At 48.9% G+C, this 16,151-nt stretch overlaps 7 protein-coding genes across 7 annotated transcripts; 4 read left to right on the top strand and 3 right to left on the bottom strand.

Moving 5' to 3' along the window:
- Positions 1-95: 95 nt before the first annotated feature.
- Positions 96-1,130, top strand: TRUGW13939_09055 (uncharacterized protein; the record flags this gene model as incomplete). Its single annotated transcript, XM_035492180.1, has 1 exon — positions 96-1,130. The coding sequence occupies one exon, from the start codon at positions 96-98 to the stop codon at positions 1,128-1,130; it is 1,035 nt and encodes a 344-aa protein (XP_035348073.1).
- A 1,992-nt stretch (positions 1,131-3,122) lies between these two features.
- On the bottom strand, positions 3,123-4,183 carry TRUGW13939_09054 (uncharacterized protein; the record flags this gene model as incomplete). The annotated part of the gene is made up of 2 exons (XM_035492179.1): positions 3,123-4,072; positions 4,144-4,183. The coding sequence occupies 2 exons, from the start codon at positions 4,181-4,183 to the stop codon at positions 3,123-3,125; spliced, it is 990 nt and encodes a 329-aa protein (XP_035348072.1).
- Positions 4,184-5,625: 1,442 nt separating this feature from the next.
- Positions 5,626-6,819, top strand: TRUGW13939_09053 (uncharacterized protein; the record flags this gene model as incomplete). The annotated part of the gene is made up of 2 exons (XM_035492178.1): positions 5,626-5,995; positions 6,053-6,819. The coding sequence occupies 2 exons, from the start codon at positions 5,626-5,628 to the stop codon at positions 6,817-6,819; spliced, it is 1,137 nt and encodes a 378-aa protein (XP_035348071.1).
- A 482-nt stretch (positions 6,820-7,301) lies between these two features.
- TRUGW13939_09052 (uncharacterized protein) lies at positions 7,302-8,297 on the top strand (the record flags this gene model as incomplete). The annotated part of the gene is made up of 1 exon (XM_035492177.1): positions 7,302-8,297. One exon carries the CDS (start codon positions 7,302-7,304, stop codon positions 8,295-8,297), a length of 996 nt encoding a protein of 331 aa, XP_035348070.1.
- A 277-nt stretch (positions 8,298-8,574) lies between these two features.
- On the bottom strand, positions 8,575-10,213 carry TRUGW13939_09051 (uncharacterized protein; the record flags this gene model as incomplete). The annotated part of the gene is made up of 3 exons (XM_035492176.1): positions 8,575-9,391; positions 9,448-10,133; positions 10,181-10,213. The coding sequence occupies 3 exons, from the start codon at positions 10,211-10,213 to the stop codon at positions 8,575-8,577; spliced, it is 1,536 nt and encodes a 511-aa protein (XP_035348069.1).
- Positions 10,214-11,617: 1,404 nt separating this feature from the next.
- TRUGW13939_09050 (uncharacterized protein) lies at positions 11,618-13,156 on the bottom strand (the record flags this gene model as incomplete). Its single annotated transcript, XM_035492175.1, has 3 exons — positions 11,618-12,315; positions 12,372-12,677; positions 12,742-13,156. The coding sequence occupies 3 exons, from the start codon at positions 13,154-13,156 to the stop codon at positions 11,618-11,620; spliced, it is 1,419 nt and encodes a 472-aa protein (XP_035348068.1).
- A 1,213-nt stretch (positions 13,157-14,369) lies between these two features.
- Positions 14,370-15,869, top strand: TRUGW13939_09049 (uncharacterized protein; the record flags this gene model as incomplete). The annotated part of the gene is made up of 1 exon (XM_035492174.1): positions 14,370-15,869. The coding sequence occupies one exon, from the start codon at positions 14,370-14,372 to the stop codon at positions 15,867-15,869; it is 1,500 nt and encodes a 499-aa protein (XP_035348067.1).
- Positions 15,870-16,151: the final 282 nt, after the last annotated feature.

Genomic DNA, 16,151 nt, shown 5'->3' with positions numbered 1-16,151 from the left:
CTGCTGTATATAAAAGTCGTTGAAGGACGACTTTTGGAGAGTCGTAAAGTGTCTCACGATTATCAAAAAGATCTTGCACAAGTATCGCACTCGCAATGAAATACGTTCAACTCGGCAGCAGTGGCCTCCGTGTCTCACCAATTGCCGTAGGATGCATGAGCTATGGTAATCCTCAAGGCCGCTATCCGTGGGCAATTCTAGAAGAAGACGCACTGCCCATCCTCGACCATTGTTATCAGTCCGGCCTAAACTTCTTTGACACGGCCAACGCGTATTCCAATGGCGAGTCTGAGGAAATTCTTGGAAAAGCAATCAAAAAGTACAAATGGCGTCGAGAAAACATTGTCATTGCCACCAAGGTCTGGGCGGCTGTCGGCAGGGGACTAGAACAGCCCCTGGCAATGAGTGACGACGAAAAGGAACAAAATGGTTACGTAAACCAGTTCGGACTGAGTCGGAAACATATCTTTGAGAGCATTGATGCGAGTCTGGAGAGGCTTGGTCTTCCTTATGTAGACTTGCTCCAGATCCACCGCTTTGATCCGAGAACACCTGTCAAGGAAACAATGGAGGCATTGCACGACGTTGTCAAGTCTGGCAAAGTCCGCTACATTGGTGCCTCATCTATGCGGACCCATCAGCTGCTTGAGTATCAGTACACCGCACGAATGAATGGATGGACGGAATTCATCTCCATGCAAAATCTTCACAATGCTGTCTACCGAGAGGAAGAAAGGGAAATGTATCCTGCTTGTCAAAAGTTTGGCATAGCTGGCATTCCCTGGAGTCCTGTTTCCATGGGCTTTTTGACTCGGCCTTGGAAATCCTTCACAAATACTACCCGAGGCAATGCTCAAGGTTTATCCTTTCAAGGACATCCGTACACAGAGGTTGACAAAAATATCAATGAAAGGATCGAGGAGATTGCCAAGAAGCATGGGGTATCAATGGCGATAGTTGCTATTGCTTGGTCTCTGTCGAAGCCGTTCATTACCGCGCCGATTCTGGGAATGAGTAAGAAGGAGAGAGTAGACGAAGCGATCAAGGCGATTGAATTTGAACTCACGGCGGAAGAAGTGAAAAGTATTGACGACTTGTATGTACCGAAGCAGGTGATTGGGCATTTTTAGGCATAGTGAGGTTATCTAAAGGTCAATGTTATCCTATACCTAGTCGGACAGTCTTGGGTTAAAGTTCGACTGGCTATCTATGTAACAAAAAAGAAGTATAATTATTAGAAATAAGAATTTTATAAGGGCTTACGGTAAAAACCGATTTTTGTTCTTTTCTTTTTTTTAACCGTCCGCCGTATTACTGCCCCTCTTTCATTGATATAATCTTTTTTCTCACCTCCGTTTCTTAGCTGTGACTAACTTCCCCACCGACAATCAACATTTTTATACCCAAACACCTGCTCAAACCTGGTCGATACAGTGGACTCATTTTCCGTCATGTCTGGTATGCTGTGCTCTAAACTGCTTCAATTGAGTTGTGCATACTAAAAAAAGTATAGAGAACTGCAAAAAATTCTCCGGCTACCAGTGGGACTATTTCCTTTCTCTAACAAAAGGTCCAATTCGCTCACGGGCTGAGCGGTTCTTAAAATCGGTGAATTGGTCTGCGCTTCAAGCTTATGCGACGAACAAACGGGGTGAAATCAACTGCTCGCTCCTCCATCATATTAGCCTTAGCTGTAACCACATGGTTCGGATCAGATCATCGAATTTACGGATGGATGCCAATGGGTCGCACGACTAAAATTGCCTCCCCTAGCAAGGTCTGATTCCCCCGAAAATGCTCTGGAGAGTATGGGGATTTGCGAATTTAATACAATTTCTCTTCTTCGACAGAAGACCAGCATACCCATCCTAGAAATCTACGCGTTCGAGGCTCGATTTGACTGCAGTGTCAACGCTCCATTTATGCTGATGGAGTGCTTGGAGGGTAACGTTGGAATGGATTTGGGTATGGAGATACCACTAAAGAGCAAGCAAGAATTCTTACGTGGTTTAGCAAAGATTCATGTAAGATGGCTTGCTTTCAAACAATAGGTGGATAACTGATCAAATTAATTTTCACTCTAGGTCCATCTATCGACGGCCCAACTACCCAAAATCGGGACAATCGTGTCAATGAATGCAGACGGCACGTGTCAGCAAGGACCTATACCAGGTCTAGGTGGTCCTTTTAATACAGCGACTGAATTCTTTGAAGCATGGGCGGCCCAGGCTAAATTTAGAATGTCCGATGAACAACTACAAGCAGTGTCCGTCGAATATGCTGACGAAATTGTCCCTTCGGTCTCTTCGTTCCCAGAGTCAGTTGCTAGGTTAGCTAGTAGACTATCTGTACGCGACCATAGCCCATTTCCTCTCTGTCATAGTGACTTTGGTCACAACAATACCATCGTTGATGATGATTATCACATTCTCGGCGTGATCGATTGGGAAATGGCCTTCGCTGGGCCGTGGGTGGTATTCAGAGATTTCCCTTTAAGCTTTTCAACAGTTCCGCCTGTTATGGATGTTCCATGGAACTATGATGAAGATGGCTCTCCCAAGAGCGCCGAACTGGCCCAAAATTTGCTGACCAGAGAGACTATGTGGCAGCTGTGAAAGAGGAGGAAAAATAGAAATGGAGTAAAGGCCCACTGTCTGTCGGAAGCACTGGAGGATTCGAGAAGACAGCAATTGGCAACCGCGATGAGGCTGTTTCAGAATGGCAAGATTGGATGGTACTCTAAGGTGATCGATCAGCTTGTTGGCGAAAGCTAAGGTCATTTGAATCTACTAATCACTCCAGACTATAAACCCGCTAATATCCTGCTTTCTAGCATCGATACTGACCGTATTACCGATAAAGTCGGAGACTTGGGACTCGGTGAGCAAGTATTAATAGACGTACAGTCAACAATATCAAATCAAGTTCCTAAGTTAGCTCTCTGGCTATCTGTGGGGGCCTTGAATACATACCCCAATTTAGTCTTTCACTGGCTACAGTGCCGCTGAGAGATCCAGAATACGAATCTTGATCTAGCCAGGTTGAAAGGCTTTATGGGAATAGCTAAGGATTATGCTCTGCCTCAATTCATATGATTTGCGTCGTAACAATACACATCACATTTAGTGCCAATAGATCAGTTCCTTGCCCCTAATAATCTTCCAACCCTCATTCAAAGCATCGACCACATCTTTAGGAAGGGGACCCCCTTGCAGAGCGTCCAAGTTTTCCTTTAGCTGTTGAATATTACTAGAGCCGATCACGATACCATCTCCAAGCTCCTCCTTCAATTGAGAGTGATGTTTTAGCCACCTCAGTGCACATTCAATCTCGCTCAATCCATGATTTTTGGCAACTGGCCTCATACAATCCAGGGCATCAAAGTAAAGATCATGATAATAACGTATCCGCCCCAGTCTCCCAGGCGCTGTAGAGGAATCGAATCTACCTCCCGCGGTGCTGTCATTATCATTGTGAGAATATCTCCCTGTTAACATTCCGGCCGCTAATGGGTTGAAGCAGTAAAATGAAATACCATGATTCCGCAAGCAGCGAAGTAGCTCTGGTTCAACAGCTCGATGGAAAGCATTGTAGATACCCTGGCACACACTTGGCTTTATCCACCCATTCTTGTCGCAGATGGCACACACCTTTGCCACCTCCCATGATTGGTAGTTGCTGATACCCAATTTCTCAAAATATCCCTCTTCATGCAGCTTGTTGACCTCTTGCAACGTCTCTTCAAGGGACACTGTTCGGTCAGGACTATGTAGATACCAGATATGAACTTTTGAAACCTGCAGAGCTTCAAGGCTGTCCATAAGCCCTCGTCGAAGGTCATTTGCGGTGTGGCGATATGCATGTGCAGCATTAGCAACTTTAAGATTGGCGGCGGATGGAAATAGTTTTGTGTCTAGTGTGACTCCAGTCAGGTGCATTTTACCCAAGTATTGCTCGGATGATCCATCGCCATAGACTCGAGCTGTATCGATATCCTTGTGTCCATATTCCAGCAACGTATCTACCATATGCTGGGCTTCATCCACGCTGTGCACCCTAGTCCGGTCGTCACCTAGTATGGAAACTATCAGCACACGCCTTTTTTTTTCAATCGTCTATCTGACACTGAATTCAGAAAAGTACCCGGTTCTCCAATATTCATTGCTCCAAAGATGACCTTCATGTTGGAACGCGAGAGGTAGCTTGACTGGGTATGTCGATCTAATGGATAATCAGATGGCGAAGAGGAAAAGGCAACACAAAAGAATGAGCAGGCTTCTTTGCAATGGATTATAACCTACATGAATGGTAATCCGTGGAGCTTCGCTCCACTGTTACAATTATAATATACCCCGTAACGCTAAGACTGACGATTACGCGCTAGCGAGTGGGAAGTAGACGGCTGAAGTCCAAAAAGATAGGTCTATAGAATGTCTTTTTGGTAGTAAGTGCAAAACCCCTAATTCCGTATGGTAGTACAAACGGGGTTACCGGAGCAGGCTACGGCTTTATACCCAAACCCCGTCTTCTCCATTTGGCCAAGTATTTTCTCTCCACTTGCATGTCAGCCGCCTGCATATATTATCTGACGATCCTAAGGAGCATCATTATTGGAAGGGAAAATGCAGATCTCACCAATTGACACTTTATGAAGTTTGGACTACAGCACCACAGTGGGACAGAACAAGCAAAAGGCAAGCGACGAGAGGTCCAAAGAACAACGCGCCAAGATGACTGTAATGACATAAAAATAGTATAACTACGTCAATAGTGTATGTAAATCCGATGCTTACGCGCTAATAGTGGGCTACAACGACGGGCTAACTACATATGTAATGAATAATGTGGGGCTTTAATAACCCTAAAGGCACTTGAAGTCTAGCATGAATTTCTTTGATATCACTAATAGATGTTTTGATGACTAAAAAGATCGATAATGTTAATAAAACATAGTATTTAACAGCAATTTTTGGTATTACCTAGCTCCTATCAAAATGTTTCATCTAGGAATAAGTAAGTTATCCTATAATTTAATCAACTTGAATTTCTAGAATCTAGGATTAGACATAAATAGACTTACACACTAATGATGGGCCTGCCAGGGCTGGTGAAAGAATACTTAGTGCTTAAGCAACTCGACAAGTCACTCTGCAGAAAGCAGCCTATAATTGTCATTATCTTAAAACGCACACACCACCATCCCTTTTTGACAGGAGATAACCCGACCCCACGCGAGGTAGGGTGTTTCTCACATGCATCGTAATTAACTACGAAGCACTTCCTTATCTTGAAAACCTTGGCTGGGACTCGCCTGCCTAGCAGCAGTTAAACTGCGCCACTGACTGAAGGCTATGCTATACCGCCTACTGTTATTTCCTTCATTGCCAAGCGCAACTCATGTGGAGTCGTGATTTATAAACCCGGATTTTAAGTGTGATAAACAGGCACATTAATAATGTAGCTACCCTTGAAATGCCGGCCAAGAGAAGCTAGTAAATTTCATTCTGAGGAGATAACATGGAGAGAAAGTTATAAGTAAAAGACAAGATTCTCCCTATTTAGCCGCCTGATTCATTCTGATCATAGGGAGTAGATTGTTACATCTCTCATCCCCAATTCTCCAAGATGCCACTCAAAACCACTCTAGCTGCCACAATGCGTGCAGTAGCTTGGTTTGGACAACCATACAACGTATCCGTCATCGACATGCCGGTTCCGAGCATCGTGAACCAAACCGATGCAATTGTCCGAATCACTGCATCCGCAATCTGTGGCTCTGACCTCCATTTCTACCATGGCTTTATGGGCTCTCCAGACGTTCCATGGGGCCTGGGCCATGAAGCGGTTGGATATGTCTCCGAGGTTGGCAGCGCCATCTCGGGCCTCCGTGTGGGTGACTACGTGATCATCCCTGACAACGGACACGATGGGCATTATGGACAACAACACCCAATATCCTTTGGTACTGGCCGACCCGGCTATGGGGGTCTGCAAGGTATGTCTAGATTCTACTGTCTTTAGTCTTAATTAATAACGCCCAGTGTGCCTTTAGCTGAATATGCTCGTGTTCCTTTCGCTGATGAGACGCTGATTCCTATCCCTTTCAACAACCACACCGACAATGCAACCAAGGAGCTGGACTATCTGATGATCGCTGATATTTTCACCACCGGCTGGCAAGCCCTAACCTACAGTGGCTTCCAGCCCGGTGACAGCGTCGCCGTCTTCGGAGCAGGACCGATGGGCCTCCTGGCTGCGTACTCGGCCCTCCTTCGCGGTGCACGGCGCGTGTACTCGGTTGATAAAGTCCTCGATCGTCTAGCCCTGGCCGCCTCGATTGGAGCCGTGCCGATCCAGTTCAACTCCTCCGAACCCGTGCAACAGATCTTGGACCTTGAGCCGAATGGTGTCACTAGGGCGCTGGACTGCGTCGGATTCGAGTCTGTGAATGCCACGGGCCAGCGCGACGTTGGCCTAGTCCCGCGTAATCTGGTTGCAGTCACTGCAGACCAAGGAGGTATCGCCATCGCAGGGGTTTATACCGGCGGACAGAACAGCACGCGCGGCGCCCCCTTTGCCGATACTATCCCTGCAGAGGTGCCTCTCTCCATTTCTTCCCTTTGGAGCAAGGCCCTGACGGTGGGCAGCGGAATTGTTTTACCGCTGGAACATGCTCAGCCACTCGTTGATCTGGTTGCCTCTAGCAAAGCTACCCCGAGTTTTGTAGTGAGTTCGGCCATTAGCATCGAGCAGGTCCCAGAATACTATAGGCGCTTTAGTGATCATCTGGAGCACAAGGTTGTGATTCGATTCCCTTAGCTGTGGGCAATTGACATTTTGTTTTTTTGGAAATTCACGTCTCTATTGATATATCTGCATGTATTGGCCATTACCAGTCTGAAGTCAATATGGCTAGGAGAACCCTTCTAATTAGGGTTGCACCTGTTTTTGAGTCTAACGGTCAATGTCTGTTATGACCATGTCAACTGACCATTTGGAAATTGCCACACTAGAAACGTCCAAGAATTGTCAATTATTTGTAGATTCCACATGCCATATTGAAGGGCAAATAACCGCGTAAAATAATAATGAATTACATAGTAAAACTGCCAACAATCAGTGACACTCTTGGCGCCAAGGGCGCGACGGATAAGAGCAATTAATTTCTCGGTTTCATCATTATATTCTTCAATTCAATCCTATGAACAAACACCACCCGACGTATAAGATTATTCGTCCATAGAGGACATACGGAGCACACCTCGATCATATAACTAGTAATACCCAAGGCTGCAGGAAATATGGCTGGTGAACCCGACAGCAGTGGCGATACTGAAAGCCGTCCTGGCCAGTCCTTAGAGGCGACCAGGGCGGAGCGACGCAGGCGTCAGAACCGGCTCAACCAACAAGCTTGGAGTGAGTCACATGCTATTCTCAGCCCTGACTTGTGTGAGGCACGACACTTTGCTAACCCGGTTTGGTATTGGACGATAGGGCAAAGACAGCGGTGTCGAAGAGAAGCAGAGAGACAGCAAGACCAAGCTGATATGGGCATGGCGTTGCCACCCGATCCGGTGCAACATTCCACGCCAGCTTTAAGCACACTGCTTGAGCTGATCCGGGACGCCCGCGAACCTGAAGAGCTACAAAAGGCAAGAAGTTGTCGATTAACGGACCAAAATCTTTATCAACTTCTAGCCGTCTTTGAATCAGCTGCATATCGAAGTTACCGTGAAGATCCGCGTGTTGACCACCGCTTGACGCTCGGCAAGCTGAACGTGTTTCGAGCCTTTGTACGTAATATTGCTGCTCTCGGATACACACGGGAGTGGATGACAGATGATGCTCTCTCATACTTTAGTATCGATGGGCCTCATCACCCCCCGGGGGCCCTGGTAACATCATGGGCTTCTCTCCCAGCCAGCCTTCGCCCGACAAAATTGCAGCAGAGCCAGCCCCATCATCCATGGCTGGATTTCTTCCCTTTTGCGCAATTGCGAGATAATCTTATTCATAACGAAGACACCATGGACGACTCCAGCTTCTGTCGGGATTTGATGGGGTTTTGGAATATGCCAGAGGAGGATAATTGTATACTCGTCTGGGGCAACCCTTGGGACCCCATGTGCTGGGAAATCACCGAAACCTTTCTGCGGAAATGGGGCTGGCTGATCAAGGGATGTCCGGAGATTATCTGGTCCACCAACTATTGGCGACAAATTAGGGGGTTAAAGCGCCTGAACTGGCGGAGCTCCTTTGATAGACTCATTGAGGGCGGCATAGCAACAAGTCAATAATAATCGGGCTCTATCTTGAATATAATCTATGTAGAACATAAAGTGGCACCATCAATTTAATGTTGATGCTGGCACATTGCTTTCATGTGGTGTATTTGTCTATCATCGCACATCGTGTATTGTATTGAGTACAAAACCTAAACCTACATCTAGTCATTGCACATGAACCAACCTTGCACATAACGCCACAGCCGAAACATAAACAAAACGACCAGCCCACCGTTCTAGATATGGTCCATTTTCATCTTAAAACAAAACAGAACAGAAAATAAAGAAATCAAATCCAAATGCCCTCGCCTTGCTTCGGCACAAAAAATTTACAGCCGAGCTTGGCCTCCTCGCTTTGCTGTCGCAATTCCTGCAGTATTCGTTCGCTCGGATGCGGGCCATCGGTAAGCGTGTCTTTGATATGAATGATATACACAGTAAAGCCGGCCAAGGGAAGCTGCTCGGAATCCGACACTGCCGCGTCTGTGTTGTTGCTCTTTGAACCGGCAGCAGGCAATACATCAATGTTGCCCGGTTCGCTGATATTTTTCGTGTACCCGTCGGCGATTTTGTCGGAGGAGTCACCCACGTTTGCATCGCTCGAATTGGCAGGTGCGCCTCGTGGAGAAGACATCGTATTTGACTTTGCCAGGTGTGCCAGTGGCCGGACAGACCGCGGACTGACCTGGTCGTGAGAAGGAACAGAGTCTTTGCGCTTTCGCTTGGATGAACGGCCGCGAGTGTGCGGGCTCTGCGCCTCGTCTACCTTGGTTGCGAGCACTTTCAACTCGGCGATGAGATGGCGAGGACACAGGTGGCCATACAGAGTCTCATCGTCAACCGAGTCGTTGTACGAACACTCAATAAAGATAGCGCGCAATGTGCCCGCCGCGATTTTGGGCCCGGCAATCTCCCACACGCGCTTGTTGCGAGGCTCTAGCGAGACCGAATCCGGCTCGATGTCTCCGAAAATGATGATTTCGCTTCCCGTGACGTCGTCTCGAATGAAAAACGCAGAACTCTCTACAACTGCCCAATTGTTGTCCTTGGCTGGGGAAGCCGTTACACTGGCGCCAAGGTGTGGAGAGCGGGCGGGGGAATAGAAGCTGGAGACTGTCAGTACTTGAGGAAACCTTTCGCAATACCTGTAAAGCGAACGTACCTTCCATCACCGTGGTCGAGGGAAAGCGTGCGAGCGGGCATGACTACGGAGTCTGCGGCAAAGACGGAGCTGCCGACACGATGATGCCGACCTGTCTCAGCATTGAACTGCTGCCTGCAACGGCCATGGCTCACACTGAGACACTTGGTGACGAGCCCATCACAGGCACGCACATATCCCCTGCTTTCTCCTCGCCCGAATCTTGGGTTGCCCCCTTCGACCAGTCTTTGGTACGTGATGAGACCTGCGCCGCCGTCCTCGTCGGACAAATTGGGCCAAATAACGTCGTTGAACATGTGGTTTTTCATGGCAGATATAGCCGATGGGAGCGCAGCCACTGTCTTGGGACCGTTGCTTGCCTCGACAAGCGGCGTGTTGATGGCCAGACCAGAAAGATGGTCGAGATGTGGATGCGTAATCAATACAGAGGCAATCACCTCGCGGAAAATGTAGGCAGCGTTGGCCTGCGCCGTGATGTGCCGCAGCTTCATGCCGACAAACGGCCCGTCTTTCACGACTGCCTTGCCGTTATTGTCGATAGATATATGCTCGCTCAGTGTTCGAATGATGCCAGCAAGAAGCGTCCCGGCATCGACAGCAACAACCGAGCTTTTTGACCATTCTGTGGAAGTTGACCGCACCAAGAGACCGGTGACGGCATCTTCTTTTGGGCCTCCTGTCGGGCCCTGCGATAACTTAGCATTTTGCTGTCTGTTGAACACGAAGGACTTACCAGCACAATGACCTGGAAGGCGGCCTGGTCCATGATTGGGACAAGTTGTGGTGTTTCTTTCTTAATGCAATGACAACAAGTTGAAAGAGCGAGGAAAAAAACGAAGCTTAAATATGTATCCGATCAACCAGATAGGTACTCATGCATGGGTACAGTTTCGGAGGAACGGCGCCTCAGAAATGTGCGTTTGCTCATTCCTTGGTTCAACGGAACGACATATTCAGAGAAATGATATATCGATCGCAAAGAAACTGGAAACGGGAAGCAAACAGATGCTTGACTGATCACAACGAACCAAAATACGAGAGCTCTCGCAATCCGAGCCAGCCACCAAAGAGGCGTCAGCAATGATGTGGCCGCAGAGCCGCGCGCATAGGCTGCAGTAGAACTAGAACGAAACAAGCCGTGCTCTGTGCGACAAGACTCTGATACAACTCCCGGACTATTGAGGTGGACTGGTCCGATATGAGCAGCCAGTCAGTCAGTCAGTCAGCAGACAAACGTTGGAATACGAGGATAGCCGTCGCGTGACAGCAACAGCAGGCGAATGCAGGATGACGTCTCTGAGAGAGTTTGGGTCGAGCTGTGCTTGCACTGTGTGCAATGCTGCATAAGACAAGGGGGGAGGATCGGAAAATATGTACGAAGGTGCGAGCAGACTGGTCACTGCAGGGCTAAACAAGTCGCATTAATAGCAGGCTTTTAAGAGGTTGCGATTGCGCAGGTACGTCGCAGTTTGGGCGGGCAGCAGGAAGGAGCAGATGGGGCGGCGCAAAGGCCCCACTCACGTTACTCGGTGGGTGCCTGAGGCTGCCACTGCATGTTCTTACTCTCGTTGCTCTCATTACTCTCATTGGCACGCATTTCCATTCTCTACTAGCTTTTTCAAAGACGATGTGTGCCATTCCCTCTAGTCTGCTCTATATCTGACATGACAGCGCTGACAGACTGTCAGTAAGTAAGCTGCACATCACTTGTTCGCACTAAAAGCAATCAAGTGGGCCGTGACATCGATCGCCGTAGCTCGAGCCTAGCGAGCATGGACATGTTCATCATGCATTGGATACAGCTACGTCCAGTACGTTCATAAGATATTGAATGTAGTTCTTGCATATATGTAGATCGAGTCCGCATCATGTATAGTCCGTCAATCCGAACCCAGGAAGAACGCCGACCAAGTATCAAATCAAATCCAAACCAACGCGCGCCAATAAGAACTTTCAACACATATACCTGCGTTCCCTTTCCTGTCACACCAGCAAAACACACAAAAAGTATATAACACCCAAGTCCAGGACAAAACAAACGCCTCCCATGACCGCTAAATCGAAAACCCCCGAATGGAAAAATGAAACGACTGTACGCCTGGTATATACGGCTAATAAGGAAAAGTGCAAGAAAAGAAAAAGAGGAAAAAAAGAATGTGAGCGGAAAAGCTCATCGCTGTGGTTCGTAATCTCGTGAGTCCTCTTCGTCCGTTACCACTGCGGTGTATCCAGGTGGGTAGAGAGAGCTTCTGTCCTCGTCGCTGTCGCTACTGTTGCGGCGACTCAAGTTGGGACTTGAATATTCCGGAGGCGGGCTTGCCACGGCCAATCGGCTGGAGCCTACTCCGATGTCTTCATGTGACGGTATGTGTGCGAGCTGCGCGAGAGAAATGTCGGTAGGTGAACGAATCGGGCCCGGGCTGGTAGGTGCTATCAAGCGTGAGCCGTGGTACCCGGCATCAAGATATCCTCGAGGAGCTGCGGTTTCGCGCCCGGACTCGAGAAGAATGCTTCCTTGCTCGCTACCGTATGGTGGCGGAGGTGCAAGACTACCTGTCATGGGGGCTAGCCCCCATTTCTTCACATTGGCCTCGATGAAAACAAAGCCCATCTGTCCAAAATTGACATGCACTGTACATGGTCCGTTGGAGCCGACGGTGGGAAAGAAGTTTGGCGCTTTTAAACCATGCACCACGTCATCCAACTTCTTCCCGTTCCGCGTGAAGAAAAGAGTCCCGGACCGCGGACGGTATCCTACCCCGATAACATCCCCTTGAGTGTACTCTGGGGCGTATGGTGGGGCCTTGAAAGGTTGGTTGAATCTTCGCTGGCCGGTCGACTGATAAGCGACCGACATTTTGTGGAAGCCTGGAATCGTTAGTGCCTGTATAACAATCGCAACCGTAAAGTTCATATGTTCATACCTGGTAATCGAAATAGAGGATAGGGTTTTGTCGTCATGCCAATGCTGAGGAGAGTGGAATCGGGTTTATCGTAGATCTTTGCTTCCCAGTAATACACATCATTCTGCTTCGGGACGGGTAAGTTCGTTTGCACGCTGCACTCCGAGTCGAAAAATTCTATCTCTGTACGGCCTTCGACGAAGCAGTTTGCGATCTCTAGCTCTGGTTCAAACTCCCACGCTGAGACTCCCTTTTCTTGAATGGCAAGGAACTGCGACAACGAGATATCGGTGTGCATGGTTTCCGGAGGGTTTGCCTGGACGAAAGCTATCCAAATCCAACCTTGTCAGTTACACATCCACACATCGCAAAATATCGCAGTCGAACATACCTTTGGCACGTAGATACTCAGCCCGAGTTAGATCGTCCATAGTCTCCAAGGCTTCCGCCTCTTCCCGGACGAAGGCTTGTTCATCGTCAAACTCTCCAGGGCGGCCTATGCGGTCGAGCAGGATACGGCCACGTCGGGTATATTTGAAGAAAAGGAAAATGGCGAGCACAAGGATGGCGATGCCGGCAGATCCAAAGGCAGACAGGATACCGATCAGGATGCCCTTTCCGGTCGAGCCCGCGCCGCTGCTGATCTGGGCGATAGCATCTGTGTCGGGCGTCGTTGCTGCCATATCCATCCAACGAGGTACCTGCGACTCTGCATCGAGGTCTGGAGAGGGCGTGAATTGAGGCTGCAAGCGCAGCGATGTTGCGAAGCCGGTGGGTGACGCCATGGCCGGATCGGGCGGGGCCATTACGGGTGTTGCATCAAGAGTCGAGGGGCCGATATGGGATTGTTGGTATAGGTGCGACGAGGAGAAACCGGGGCTCACAAGAGGTCGCAGATGGGGGGATGCGAGATGATATAGAGGCGGCACAGTGACGGTCAGGCGATGATGAGCGATGGGCGACGAGAGATGCTGCAGGAGGAAAGCGAGTCGAGCGGAGGCGAAATCGCGCAGGCTGGGCCCGCCAACTGATTGGGCGGCTGACGCTGCGTATTAATAGGCGCCGACCTGACACACAAGTTTCTAACTCGCTAATATTAGAATAACAAGTCGGGGTCCTAGGTAGCTAGCAGCAGTCTCCTGTGACAGGGCGCTTTTTCTTCTTCTTTTCCACTTGATAGTCGAAACCCGCCCTTCTCAAGGGGTTGTCGAGGGTGACTCGTCGCTGCATGCGGTCGCCGGTCGCCGGAAATGGATTGCTGCTGCTGTTGCTGCAGAGCAGATGCTTTGGTATTGTATCTGTTATCGCACAGTATGAAACAGCCTTCCTCCGAGGCGTAAGCCCGGCCACAAACAATATTAATCGATGACAGTGAGACGATTCACCCCGTGAGAGGCGCCCGGGACGATGGCGATGACGTAAGGCGGTGAGGCCAGGAACAAGCGGCCAGGATTCGCGATCGGCGCTCTTGGATAGTTTCACTAGAATCAAAATAGTAATATTAAATAAAATAGTACGACTGAGATGGATGGTTGAGTGCTGCTCTTATCGTCACATGGTTTGAGAGCGACGCAAGTGGTCAGAAGAGAAGGAGCCCGCCTGCCTTCCTTCCTTCCCTCCTTCTCCCTCCTTCACCTTCCTGGCTTCATCCTGACTTCAACTTCTTATTTATCCCTTCACAATCACGTCCTGTCTACTTCGACCTGTCCGGGATGCCCCGGCAATATCCACCACTACTCCGCACAGAGCAATGGGCAAACCGCAGGCTGTTAATCGGCGCCAGAAATCGGCCTTCGGATGCGCCACCTGCAAGTACTGTTCTATCCATCATCAACCGGCCCCTGCGGATAGCTGTCTAATCGCCAGTCTATAAGGATCCGGAAAGTGAAATGCGACGAAACCAAACCGCACTGCCAACGATGTCTCTCTACTGGACGCGCCTGCGACGGCTACCCCTCGCAAGAGACCCAGCTGCAAAGAAGACACCAGTCACGCCCTTCGCTGTTCCTGGTCGTCCCAATGACCCAGCAGTTTCAAACTGAAACCGAGCGCCATGCCTTTTGGTCATTTGCCAATTTCGCGCCCAGTCTTGCCAATTTTTCCAGCGCCGAGATTTGGAATACTTATGCACTACAAATAAGCTATGCCGAGCCCGCTATTCAGCATATCATTCTTTCTATCGGCCACCTGCTTAATATACCTACAGCTGATCCATGGAGCGGAAGTAACGCTGCGCCAGATGAACAGCAACACATCGTCTTTTATCACTATGGCAAAGCATTGCATTCTTTGATCAACAACCCTAATCCAGACGTGAACGTCGTGCTACTGTCATGTCTGATTTTCTGCCTGTTTGAAGAACTCCAAGGAAACTGTTATGCAGCTTTGCAGCATGTCATAGCCGGAAGAGACATCCTTCTCAGACATATCCGCTCGTTGAAGCCGTCTGCAGCACGCAGCAACAACTTGGGTTCGATCAAGCCCTCATCTACCTGGGACCCACTACTCGCGCAGCTGTTGCAGCTCTTTTCTTACCTTGAAATGCACACGCCTGTGCTGGAGGGGCGTTCTATTGATTCGCACGTACGCCTGCCGTTGCCAGGCTTTTCTAAACCGGATGTGACAAGTCGCCAAACAGCTCGACAACTAAGCTGGAGGCCTCACGCACCATCTCTCGGTAGTAACAATGAGAGTACACCTTCGACATACATACTGAACGAAGCCCCGCTTGAATTTGGAAGTATTACAGATGCGAGCCAATGCCTGGCCGGCCTTGCAGCTGCTTGCAGTGCCGACATGAGACGGGATCTTTTGAGTGAATCCATACCTAGATGGCGTAGTAACTTTGTGGTTCCCTCCCCTGAAACAATTCTATTGAACCACTGGCTCGAAAGATTCAATCGTTTTATGACGAAATTCTCGGCCGACGACATCACACAGGGGGTTTTGATAGATTGTCATATCCTCCGGACGTACCATGGCTGTCTCACTCTCATAAACCGAGCCAAACACATCGGACAAGAAATCGTCCTTGATGATAATCTAGTGTTTTTTGACCTAACAATGTTCAGGATTACGGTTCTTATTTCTGTTGCAAAAGATGAATTAATATCGCCTTTGTTTTTCGTCGCCACTCGTTGCCGTGTCACCCACACCCGGCTCAGAGCAGTTGGTTTTCTTCGCCAGTGTGGCCACGAGGGCCAATTCTTGGCCGATGTGGCGGAGCGAATTATTGAAAACGAAGAATCGAATGGTATGAAAGACGGCGAACAACAAGCCACGCCTACTGGTTTTCCTATTCCAGAGGAGTCACGTCTGAGACTCCATGGCATAAACCCTCCGATAGGCGATGATGACGTCTCCTACCTTATGGTGTCACGTTTCCCCTATTACCCACGTGTTCCTACTACACCGTTACCGGTCCATCTTTCCTCTGTGCGAGAAAATCATTTCTCCAACAAAGCTCGCTCTTGTCTCGATCGGGCACTTCGCTTCGAGATGTACTCGTCCGTACCATAGACATTATGTCCGCCAATATCTTGCGGATTTAAGTGTTTAAAGCGAGACTATCTCGAAATTTTGTTATCTCCGGCTCGCTCGACAATGATGAATCCATCAAATCCTCAAAAAGCAACTCGGAGGAAAGACTACTATTGGTCGACGATGGGAACATTCGATGTGGAGAATCTTCTATCAGATTTAATTGGCCCATTCGGAAGCTAAACTCTAGCGCATAGCAGCAGATCCAGCCACCTCATTGGCCAGTTATGATTTTCTATACAAACTAATTGCAATGTCGGA

Source organism: Talaromyces rugulosus, chromosome V, assembly GCF_013368755.1.
Source record: "Talaromyces rugulosus chromosome V, complete sequence".
Lineage (NCBI taxonomy): Eukaryota > Fungi > Ascomycota > Eurotiomycetes > Eurotiales > Trichocomaceae > Talaromyces > Talaromyces rugulosus.
This window is presented reverse-complemented; position numbering and strand designations above follow the sequence as displayed.